Source organism: Vulpes lagopus, chromosome X (assembly GCF_018345385.1).
Source record: "Vulpes lagopus strain Blue_001 chromosome X, ASM1834538v1, whole genome shotgun sequence".
NCBI lineage: Eukaryota > Metazoa > Chordata > Mammalia > Carnivora > Canidae > Vulpes > Vulpes lagopus.
In genome coordinates this window covers 55,706,276-55,718,972 of record NC_054848.1, presented here as the reverse complement: position 1 = coordinate 55,718,972, position 12,697 = coordinate 55,706,276, and the positions used below count along the sequence as shown (strand labels likewise).

At 43.3% G+C, this 12,697-nt stretch overlaps 1 protein-coding gene across 1 annotated transcript in view; it reads right to left on the bottom strand.

Annotated features, from left to right (window-relative positions):
- Positions 1-1,007: 1,007 nt before the first annotated feature.
- LOC121483615 (homeobox protein Rhox13-like) overlaps positions 1,008-12,697 on the bottom strand; it is a 32,363-nt gene continuing 20,673 nt past the window's right edge. The window contains exons 4-5 of the mRNA XM_041742312.1: positions 4,635-4,680; positions 1,008-1,258 (exon numbers count right to left, since the gene is read on the bottom strand). Coding sequence (XP_041598246.1) covers positions 1,142-1,258; positions 4,635-4,680 — 163 coding nt within the window. The 3' untranslated portion in view covers positions 1,008-1,141. The remainder of the gene's footprint in view (positions 1,259-4,634; positions 4,681-12,697) is intronic.

Here is a 12,697-nt window from a genome sequence, read left to right as displayed (position 1 = left end):
CAACCCCGGGACTCCAGGATCACGCCCTGGGCTGAAGGTGGCGCTGAGCCACCCAGGGATTCCCCTCTTGCTTTGAACAGTAGTAAAAAAAAAAAAAAAAAAAAAAGAACAGTAGTAAACCAATAGGTCCCTTTTCAGTGTTTAACAACAGGAATCAGGCAGGGTCCTCTCAAGGATGTGGAAGGTGACAAAATACTTAGGAAGGTATGATAGCTTCTCAGCTGGGGAAAGATTGATAATATGCTTCTTTCCTAGGCTGGTGGGGGTGGGAGAAAGAAAGGGAGAAGAGCCTCTTTCTGGCCTTGATGGAATCTCTTATTTTTCTTTTTATTATTATTATTAGTTTTTAAAGGTTTTATTTATTTATTCATGAGAAACATACACAGAAAGAGAGGCAGAGACATAGGCAGAGTAAGAAGCAGGCTCTATTCAGGGAGCGCAATGTGGGACTCGATCCTGGGACTCCAGGATCACGCCCTGGGCCGAAGGCAGACACTCAACCGCTGAGCCACCTAGGTGTCCCTGCCAGAATGGCTTCTATTCCTCAATCTCCTCCACAAAAAGAATAGGTAGTTAACAGAATTTGAAACATACTGGATGAATGTTTGGTGGCCACCCTCCCATAAATCCCTGGGTAGCCTCTTAGGTTTTCCCTAGATTCCAGTGTTCAACTTGAACATGTCAGCATGAGTGCAGCTCCTTTCCCAAAACAACACTATTCTTTCACTAGGACTCATCACACCTCATCTTGCACATATTTGTGGTCCCGAAGGGGCAAGGTGGGGATGAAAATGGGGTGAGGAATGGAAGAGAAGATATATGGGTCAGTGCAAGCTTATCATGGGTACTTGGGGAGCTTCTGTGACATGCAGGGCCTATATAGTGATTCAGGGATGTCGCCACATAAAAGGAAGCCTCCTTGTCATTCTGTTTCGATGGCATTTCCTTAACAATTTACGTACATACCCTATTTGCCCCCATTTGGTACACAAAGACAAACGCATGGTGAATTCACTTCTTTATTGACAACGCAACAAACTATTAGAGGAGATATGGGTGGAAGGGGCAGCATAGGTGGCCCGAGTGTCAGTGACACCAAAAGAACCCATCTCCAAACTGGTTTCTGAACAAGGATGGCATTCTAGGGCCCATCCAACATGAAGATGAAAAGGTGGTCCAGGTTGGTAGGTGGTGTGTTTCTGAGCTTTGATGCCCTCTCATCTCTCCTATACTTGGCTCTCCTGTTCTTAAACCAAACCTACAAGCAGAGAGAAAAAGGGCGCAATTTAGCATATCGAACACTCAATGTCATAACAGAAAAAAAACCTACATGCAACCATATATGCCTTCGAGATTTTTCGTGCAGCACCAAGAGAAGCTGTTTACTCAAGAAAGCTAACACCACATCCCCTCCCTTTAGCTCATCCTCAGTGAGCACCAGCTACGTGCCAGGTTCTGGAATACGCTTATTGCTTTGTCTCTCTTCTCCTAATTTTAATATTCAAATTTTTTTCAGGTATTGCATGCAGGTCTAGCTTATGAGTTGCACCGGGTCCTTGCTGTTGATCCAATGCCTGGTAACAGGACAAAGAAAGGTCTGTATCCTGACAGCTGATCATTAGCTCTCCAGTTAGCTTCTGCCCCTCCTCACTGGAGAGAATGTCACCTTGTTTTGGGGACAATCTGGGCATTGCAAATAGTGGGCCCTATTTAAAGACATATTGAGGGGAATGGCTCCCTACTTGAAAAGCCTATCATCAGGATGAAGTAAATAATTAACAGGAGGAAATGCATTGGGTTTTTAGACAGATTTCCTTTAAGGATGTCTAAAAGATCATTTGTCCTATGAAACCTCTTGAGAGTTAAAAAGTAGTCTGGCAAGGAAGGCCTAGTCATGGGGTCCCGTGGAGTTTGTGGCTTGTCTAGCTGGGACATGAGAGCTGCTGAAGCCATGAACATTGCCTTGATTTTAGCCTGCAGTGTTAAGGAAAGTGGAGACCAACTTGACCCAAATTAACTAAAATGCTCACTGAGCTCACCGAAGCTCACTGAGCTTCATTCATTGTCGCTGTTGTCAATTTGGCATGCTCCAACCTGCCCCACCCTACAAACCTTCCTGGGCTCAGGACCAGGTCAGCTCACTCTGCTCTGGCTACAGTTCCAGGATCCTGGAGGAGCCGCTGTTGTCCAGCAGGGCAGGTTATCCTAGGCGTTGCTACTCAACCAGGAGGTCCCAATCCCATCCCTTATTCTTCCGGCAAGAAGGTGGAACAGGCATTTTAGGAAGATAGTCAACAATAGTGAGGGTAAGGGGTCATAAAATGGCTCCTTTCTACATATCTGCCAACTACTTTTGCAAACAAACACACAAACAAAACTGTCACACTTTACCATCTTTTTTAAAAAAAAATTTTACTTATTTATTCATGAGAGACACAGAGAGAGAGAGAGAGAGAAGCACAGACACAGGCAGAAGGAGAAGCAGGCTCCATGCCACGCAGGGAGCCTGACACAGGACTCGATCCAAGTGTATCAGTGGTCAGATCTCCATAGACATCAGGTAAGTAAAGCCCATAGCTAGCTGTCGTATGGGGCCGTACCCTCAATATTGGTTTCACAGAACAGTTCTATTTGCAAAACAAAGGAGGAAAATCATGTATTAAGTGTCTTGGGGAAAATTCAGGCTGTATGGTTTGGAAATATATGAGAACACTTAGTTTTCTCCCTGATTTATTTCTTGTGGCTTATGTTCCTTTCAGAATGCCATGGAGAGAACACTACATAAACCCAGAAAGGAGAAAAAGCTAGTCACCAAACCTTGCATTTTTCTTTTCCTCTGCACATGCCTTATCAGCCTGAACAAGTGCTCCCAACCTCTTTCCAGTTTTTCCAATCTGAGCTAAGCCTGGGGCCCCAGTCTCTGGGGTTGGGATGCCATTACTCAACGGTCAGCTTTGTTGAGCTGCTTTTTAGATATTCCCACCACCAGAGCAGCAACTCCCCTTTTTTAAAATATATTTTTAAGTTTTTTTTTTTAGTAATCGCTAAGCCCAGTGTGGGGCTCAAACCCACGACCCTGAAATCAAGAGTCGCACGTTCCTCCAACTGAGCCAGCCGGGCACCCCTGTAGCAACTCACATGCACTCTGTAGCAAAGCCAATACATCCATCCTGATTTCCTTTCCTTTCTTTTTTGGGCAAATATCACTTTGAAATAACTTAAATGGGTTTTGGGGGGTCACCTTTTTATCCCATGACCCACAAATTAGTCAACAATGCCCAAGGGAATAAAAGTATTTAAAATTAGCACTGTGAATCTACTCCAAAATAAGGGACACCTAAACCTTAAACAAATTCCACAAAACTCAATTCTTTAAAACAGTATCACCAAAATGAAAAAAAATCCTTAAATGTTAGAAATCCTCAAGAGAATATTCACTTACACATTTAGCAGATTTGTAACACTGAATTTGTGTAGCATCTATAAGGCCTATTTTAGCTATATGCAATTCTTCTCTAACCTTTTTTGCCTTTCTTAGGTCAATTAATAATCATTCGATATTGGATATTTTTTGCTTGTTTCATTCTTTTTTTTAATTTTAATTTTTTTTTGTTTCATTCTTTAGACAAATTTCCAAAGCTTGCAAACTCTCTCCCCATTCTCACCATAACAGGACTGTTCTAGCAGTGTTTTCAGGTTGATACATCGAAGTATTCCAGAAAATTAAACTGTAGAGCTGCCATTCCACACAGCTTTATCAAACACTTAAATATAACAGCAGGACGACCAGGTACTCGGACTTTGAAGCTGTCTCACCTCATCAGTTTCAGCACCAATAAACAGACGTTAGTTACTTATATAGTGTGTTCTGAGGATACATTTCTCCCTCACCCCACTGTTTGGAATCCACCCGCTTAGCTAAGAAGTTATGTTTGGCTTTAATATAGTACAATGGAACCCTCTCGCAACTTGCTCCTCTGTGCATTAATTTGAAAATTTCTACAGCCAGCCTCAGCCCCAATATAACTCCACACAGAAGTATTCTCTAAAGAAGATGTTAGAAGGAGTTAAACTTTACTGAAAACACACATATACATATATATATGTACTATATAGGTATATGGATATACCTATCTATATGCTTGCTATATAGATACACACACATATATATTTAATTTGTATACAGAATAGGAGAAGCAACTCATTTCTTCTTTCCCTGTAAGAAATCATTTTCTGGGGCACCTGGGTGGCTCAGTGGTTGAGCATCTGCCTTTGGCTCAGGTCATGATCCCAGGGTCCTGGGATCAAGTCCCACATCGGGCTCCCTATGGGGAGCCTGCTTCTCCCTCTGCCTATGTTTCTGCCTTTCTCTCTGTGTCTCATGAATAAATAAATAAAATCTTTAAAAAAAAGAGAAAAAAAAGAAATCATGTTCCCGCTGGTAATGGGAAATATCCATAAGCTAGAGTTCATATATCCCATTTTCTACCCACAAAGACCCCCTACAGTCAACTTATTTGCCAATGTTAAAAAAGACAACTGAAACACACCAACTTGAGAATGTCTAGGACAAAAGTGCCCAAGTCCTAAAGCCAGTTTTAGAATTGGCTGCCCTGCCATCTAGGTTTACTGACCTGCACTCTGATTTCAGTCACATCCATGCGTCTTGCAAGTTCCTGTCTGAGGAGAAAAAAACCACAAATGTTCAGTATTTGGAGTTGTGGATAAAAGGAAATGTATCGATATACATTTTATGCTTGTTTAAAAATATGTACCCTCCCCCCTATACCCCCCCCCCCACCAAGGGTGCCTGGGTGGCTCAGTCGGTTAAGCATCTGCCTACGGCTCAGGTGATGATCCCAGGATTCTGGAATCAAGTCCCTCGGCAGGCTCCCTGCTCAGCGGGGAGTCTGCTTCTCTCTCTGCCCGTCCCCCCACTCATGTGTGCTCATGCTCTCTCTCACTCTGTGTCTAATAAATAAATAAAATCTTACAAAAAAGACCCCCTTCAAGTAAACTTTTCTGTCATTCTCAGCTCCAGCCTTGCTTTATAGATAGTTTCCCCTCAAAATTTAAGGTGTCATCAACAACTCGGTACTCAAGATAAACCATTTTAAAGCACTATTTAAAAAATAATAATTAATGCAAAAAATCTATGATGAACAAATTATCACAATTTTATTTATTTATTATTATTATTTATTATTTTTTAAGTAAGCTCTATGACCAACATGGTGCCCCTCCCTCTAAATTTTACTTATTTATTTATCTATATATTTATTTATTTATTTTTAAAGTAGGCTCTATGCCCTATGTGGGGCTTGAAGGCTTGAACTCAAAACCCCAAGATCAGGAATCACATGCTCTTTGGACCGAGCCAGCCAGGTACCTCCCCCCTTGAGATTTTATTTTTTTTTATTTTTTTAAATTTTTATTTATTTATGATAGTCACAGAGAGAGAGAGAGAGAGAGAGAGGCAGAGACACAGGCAGAGGGAGAAGCAGGCTCCATGCACCGGGAGCCCGACGTGGGATTCGATCCCGGGTCTCCAGGATCGCGCCCTGGGCCAAAGGCAGGCGCTAAACCGCTGCGCCACCCAGGGTTCCCCCCCCTCGAGATTTTAAATGAAAGGATCTAGCATTGCAGTTGCAGGAGAGTACCTTATTCTCCTTACCCTTATTCCAATAAAATTTTATTTACAAAAAGCCACCAACACAGACAATAACTGAAAAAATGTATAAATTAGACTACATCAAAATAAAAAACTTTTGTAGATCAAAGTACAAAATCAATAGAGTGAAAAGGCAACCCATGCAATGGGAAAAAATATTTGCAAATCATATATCTGATAAGGAATTAATATCCAGTGTATATTAAGGACTACAACTCAATAAATAAACATCATCCAGATTAAAAAATAGGCAAAGGACTTGGATAGATGTTTCTCCAAAGATGATATACAAATGGGTGTGAAAGACGCTCAACATCAGTAATGAACGTGCATATCAAAACCAGACTACTACCACCTCATACTATTAGAATGAGTACTATCAAAAAAATAAAATAACAAGTGTTGGTGAGGATTTAGAGAAATTAAAACCCTTGTGCACTGTTGGTAGGAATATAAAATAGTATAGCTGCTAAGGAAAACAGTAGAATAGTTGCTCAAAATTAAACACAGAATTGCCATATGATCCAACAATTCCATTTCTGAGTATATACTGAAAAGAATTAAAAACAGGGTCTTGGGAAGATATTTTCATACGTATGGTCATAGCAGTATAATCACAATAGCCAAAAGGAGCAACCCAAGTGCTCAATAATGAAAAATGGGTAAATAAAATATGGTATATACATGCAATGGAATATTATTCAGTCTTAACAAGGAAGGAAATTGTAGCATATGCTTCCACACAGAAGAACATTAAAGACTGTATGCTTGGGGAATAGGAGGATGGGCAAAATAGGTGAAGGGGAGAAGATACAGACTTCCAGCTATGAAATAAATAAGTCACAGGAATTAAAGACACAGCTCAGAGAATGTAGTCAGTGATATTGCAATAGGATCATATGATGACAGATGGTAGCTATACCTGTAGTGCACATAGCACAACATATAGAGAAGTTGATTTACTATGTGGTATATTTGTTGTTGTTTTTTTTTAAAAGATTTTTTTAATTTATTCATGAGAGACACAGAGAGAGAGGCAGAGACACGGGTAGAGGGAGAAGCAGGCTTCATGCAGGGAGCCCGATGTGGGACTGATCCCGGTCTCCAGGATCACACCCTGGGCTGAAGGCAGCGCTAAACCTCTGAGCCACTGGGGCTGCCCCTATGTGGTATATTTGAAACTAATGTAATATTGTTTGGCAACTATACTCAAATAAAAAAATTAGTATTTTATTTATTTGAGAGAGGAGGGGGTGGGGAGAGGGACAAGCCAACTCCATGCTGAGTGCAGAGCCTGATGTGGGGCTTGTTGGAAGCTCAAGTGATTGAGCTACCCAGGGCCCCTAATTTAAAAAAAAAAAAAAAGATGATACACGGGTGCCTGGGTGGCTCAGTTGGTTGAGTATCTGCCTTCGGCTCAGGTTATGATGGCAGGGTCCTGAGATAGAGCCCCGGGTCGGGCTCCCTGATCAGCAGGGGAGTCTGCTTCTCCTTCTTCCTCTTCCTCTGCCCCTGCTGGTGTTTGCTCTCTCTCACTTACTCTCTCAAATAAATAAAATATTATAAAAACAAAAAAATTCTAGTTTTAAAATAAATAAGTCATGGAAATGAAAATACAACATAGGGAATATAGTCAATAATACTGGAATAACGTTCTATGGTGATACACGGTGACTACGCTTATCAGGGTGAGCACTGAGTAACGTATAAAATTGTCGAATCATTATGTTGTACACTTGAAACTAATACAACACTGTATGCTAATTATACTTCAATAAAAAACCAAAAGCCTTATAAAAAATTAAAAGACTGTAGGCCATGTAAAATAAACCAGTGACAAAAAGGCAAATACTGCCTAATTCAACTAGTATGAGGTGCTTAGTGTAGTCAAAATCATAGCCAGAAAGTAGAATAGTGGCTACCCAGGACTGAGGGGTGAGGTGGGAATGGGTGTCACTGTGTAATGGTAATAGTTTCAGGTTTGCAATATAAAAAGATTTCTGGAAATAGATGGTGGTGATAGTTGCATGATAAGAAGTACTTTATACCACCGAACTGTACACTTTAAAATGGTAAAGACATTACATTTTATGTTAAATGTATTTTACCAAAATAGATAAATCAGGAAAAAATTAATAAATTAGTCTTAATAAAGAATAAAATGGGTCAGACTTGAATATGCACATTATGCTCAACAGCCCTGCAGCCTGAGTGGCTCAGTGGTTTAGTGCCTGCTTTCAGCCCTGGGTGTGATCCTGGAGACCCGGTCAAGTCCCATATCAGGCTCCCTGCATGGAGCCTGCTTCTCCCTCTGCCTGTGTCTTTGCCTCTCTCTCTCTCTCTCTCACTGTGTCTCTCATGAATAAATAAACAAACAAATAAATAAAATCTTTCAAAAAAAAGAAAAATGCAAATCAAAACCATAATGAGATACCACTTTTCACATCCTTTGAGATGGCTAACAAAAAATGGGCACCTCACTGGCTCAGTCAGTGGGGCATGAAACTTTTTTTTTTCCCCTGGGAGAGAGCACCAGCAGGGGGAAGGGGAAAGGGAGAGGGAGAGCGAAAATCTTTTTCTTTTTTAAAAGATTTTATTTATTCATGAGATACACAGGAAGAGAGGCAGAGACACAGGCAGAGGGAGAAGAAGCAGGCTCCATGCAAGGAGCCGGATGCAGGACTTGATCCTAGGGAATCCTGGATCACGCACTGAGCCAAAGGCAGTCGCCCAATCACTGAGCCACCCAGGCATCCCAAGAGAGAAAATCTTTTTTTTTTCCAAGAGAGAAAATCTTAAGTAGGTCCATACTCAGCATCCCAGCCACTCAGGCACCCCAAGCGTACAACTCTTGATCTCGGGGTTGTGAGTTCAAGCCCCACCTTGGATCTAGAGAAAACTTAAGAATAAAACATTAAAACAGCCAGAAAATAATAAGTGTTGGGGTGCCTGCATGGCTCAGTCAGTTTAGCATTCCAACTGTTGATTTTGGCTCAGGTCATGATCTCAGGGTCAGGAGATGGAGGCACGCATCAGGCTCCTGGAGACTGTGAAGCCTGCTTAAGATTCTCTCTCCTTCCTTCTGCCTCTCCCACTGTTTGTGCACCCACACTCTCTCTCACACACACAAAAGAAGAAAAAAGAAAAAGCAAATAACAAGTGTTAACAAGAATGTGAAGAAATTAAAATAAATCCTTGTGGACTGCTAGTTAGAATGCAAAATGGTGCAGCCACTATGGAACACAGTAGAACAGCTACACAAAAAATTAAAAACAGGATTACCATATGATCCAGTAACTCCACTTCTGGGTATATACCCAAAATAATTGAAAACAGTGATTCTAACTGCTATTAGCACACCCAAGTTCATAGCAGTATTATTCACAATAACCAAACTGAAGTGCCCAATAATAAATGAATAAACAAAATATGGTATTTACAAACAATGGAAAATTACTCAGCCCTAAAAAGGAAGGAAATTCTGAGACATGCTACATCATGGATGAACCCTGGGAACATCATACTAAGTGAAATATACCAGACATAAAAAGAAAAGCGCTGTGTAATTCTTAAATTACTTAAATGAGGCACTTACAATAGTCAAATTCATTAAAACACAAAGTAAAAAAGGCGACTGCCAGGAGCAGGGGGAAATGGGGGAATAGTGAGTTGTTCACTGTGCAATCCTTCCAGTTTTGCAAGGTCAAAGGAGTTCTGGAGATTAGTTGTACAAAAATATAAATGTACTTAATACTACTGAACTGTACACTTAAAAATGGTTAATATCACAAATTTAATCTTTATATTTTACCACAATTTATTGTTTTTAAAACTTTTTTTTTTATAATCTCTAAGCCAAAAGTAGGGCTCAAACTCACAACTCTAAGACCAAGAGCTGCACGTTCCTCTGGCTGAGCAAGGCAGGCACCCCTATTTTACTTGTTTTTTTAAGGCTTTTTATTTTTTTAAAGATTTTATTTTGGGCAGCGGGGTGGCTTAGCTGTTTAGTGTGGCCTCCAGGGCCTGATCCTGGAGGCCTGGGATCGGGTCCCGCGTCGGGCTCCCTGCACGGAGGCTGCTTCTCCCTCTCTCTCTCTACTCTCTGTGCCTTTCATGAATAAATATTTGGGTTTTTTTTAAGATTTTATTTATTTATTCACGAGAGACACAGGCAGAGGGAGAAGCAGGCTCCAGGGAGCCCGACATCAGACTTGATCCAGAGCTGCAGGATCACGCCCGGAGCCAAAGGCAGATGCCCAACCGCTGAGCTACTCAGGTGTTCCTTATTTATTTATTTATTTATTTATTTATTTATTTATTTATTTAATAGAGAGAGCACGGGAGAGAGGGGCAGGCAGAGGGAGAGGGAGAAGCAGGCTCCCTGTTGAGCAGAAAGCCCTGCAAGCCAGCTCAGGGCTTTATCCCAGCCCCCAACCCCCGCCCCCCAAGGCAGCTGCTTAACCATCTGAGCCACCCAGATGCCCCAAAAGTCTTTAAGTTTATTTATTTAAGTAATCTCTGTACCCAAGTGGGGCTCAAACTCAGACCCCATAGATCAAGAGCTGCACCCTCCTCTGACTGAGCCAGTCAGGCACCATAGTTTACCACAAAATTTCTTAAAAAAAAAAAAAAAAAGACACACACAGAGAGAGGCAGAGACATGGGCAGAGGGAGAAGCAGGTTCCCGTGGGACTTGGTCCCCGAACCGAGATCACGCCCCAGCGAAAGGCAGGCAGATGCTCAACCATGGAGCCACCCAGGTGTCGCTATGACACATTTTTAAAGTTTTTTACGTTTATTTTTTTTAAAGATTTTATTTATTTATTCATGAGAGACTCAGACTGAGAGAGAGGCATAGACACAGGCAGAGGAAGAAGCAGGCTCCATGCAGGGAGCCCAATGCGGGACGCGATCCCAGGACCCCGGGATCACTCCCTGGGCTGAAGGCGGCGCTAAACCGCTGAGTCACCCGGGCTGCCCCTTTACGTTTATTTATTTAAAGAATCTCTACAGACAAGTGAGGCTCAAACTCACGACCCGGCCCCACACCGCAGATCAAGAGCTACACGCTCCTCTAGCTGAGCCAACCAGGCGCCTCTATTTTACCACAAGTTTTTTTTTTTTTAAGTCTTTTTTTTTTTTTTAAAAGCTTATTTAAGTAATCTCTGCTCGAACTCATGACCACCGCCAACGATCAAGAGTCCGGGCTCTCTCAACTGAGCCAGCCCCGGTGCCCCTACCACAATTTAAAAAAACAAAAACAAAAAGACTACCCACCACAGTTTCCAGACTTGTTTCACGTAATTACTGTATAAAAATATTTCCCTTGATGCACAGAAGGCATTCTCCTTCCCTCAACCCTTGGCCCTTTTGGTTTCGACAGGAAAGAAGGAGGCTGAGGGGTGGGGGGAGAACCAAAGACACCTAGACATGAGCCCACGGTCCCGGGAGAACTGGGCACCTCCTGGAACAAGCCTCTTACCTTGTGAGCACATCTGGATATTGAGTGTGCTGGAAGGCACTTTCCAGCTCCTGAACTTGCACCTGCGTGAACTTATTGCGCTGGGCTCGCCGTCTCCTTCGGGGCTGGGGAGCCCCAGCAGCCACCGCCTGGGGTAGCTCTTCAGGCACCAGCTGCCCCAGCTCCTGGACGCCACCGCCGACATGGTGGATCCCTTCACCTTCATGGTTCACGATGCCCTCGCGGTTGAAGTCGCCTTCGCGGTTGATGTTGCCTTCGTGGTTGAAGTTGCCTTCGCGGTTGAAGTCGCCTTCGAGGTTGATGTCGCCTTCGCGGTTGATGTTGCCTTCGAGGTTGAAGTTGCCTTCGCGGTTGATGTCGCCTTCGTGGTTGATGTCGCCTTCGCGGTTGATGTCGCCTTGGCGGTTGATGTTGCCTTCGAGGCTGAAGTTGCCTTCGCGGTTGATGTCGCCTTCGAGGTTGAAGTTGTCTTCCAGGTTGAAGTCGTCTTCGAGGTTGAAGTCATCTTCGAGGTTGAAGTTGTCTTCGAGGTTGAAGTTGTCTTCGAGGTTGAAGTTGTCTTCGAGGTTGAAGTTGTCTTCGAAGTTGATGTCTAGGTTCATATCGCCGTGGAAGAAGTTGATGGCACCTTCCAGGTTGATGTCCCCTTCGAGGTTGCCACCATCGCCGTGGTACATGAATTTGTCCACAAGGCCTGGATTTCCTTCATCGATGTGGCTGCCTTCAGCTTCTGGTGCTGAACCCTGCACAGATTCAGATCTTACTTGCACTTGATTCATTCCCAGCCAGTAGTTGCTGGGGTCATAGTAGTCACCGGGGTCATAGTAACTACCTCTGGGCAGAGGCTCCATGGCTGTGGCACTGTGGAAGACCAGCGCTTCCACAAACCCTCTGTGGTTGAGAACAGAGGTGCAGTCTGAGGCGGAAGCTCCTCCTCTTTGGCGCCAGGGGGTTTGCGGCAAGTTCTACCACCACGCACACCCCCTTAGACGATTGCTACTGGCTGTCCTTTTCCCGCCAATTGCAGTGGGTGGGGCTTGCTTACGCATGCAAGTGGCTGGGGTGTGGCCAAAAAATAGAGGCATGATGGGAAAGGTGGGGGCTGGTGGGGGGCTTGGCTGTGTGGAGAAGGGGAGGATCTGATTTACAGTTCAGTTTGCCACGCCCACTTGACCACAGTGCATATTCTGTGGAAAAGGCTATACTGGATTCAAACTGATGTGGGGGCAATGGCTGGGGTAGAGGTTTGCGGGAAGAGATGAGGGCTATAGACTTCACACTATCTACCGAGCGCTTCTGGAAAAGTTTGGAGAAAGGCTCACGGTTCAGCCCTTTATGTTTGGCAGGCGGTGCACACCACATTCTAGTAATAAAATCGATAACTGAGTTTCTGCAAGGATACAGAAAGCACACCCCACCATGTTCCCAAGGGTACCCAGGGTGGGATCCTGGAGCTGGGTTTGTAGAGCTTTCTGGGTAAGATACACTCCACAAGAAATCCGAGGTGCCCCTTGAAAAAGTTCAAGTACTCCAGATTTTTAGTG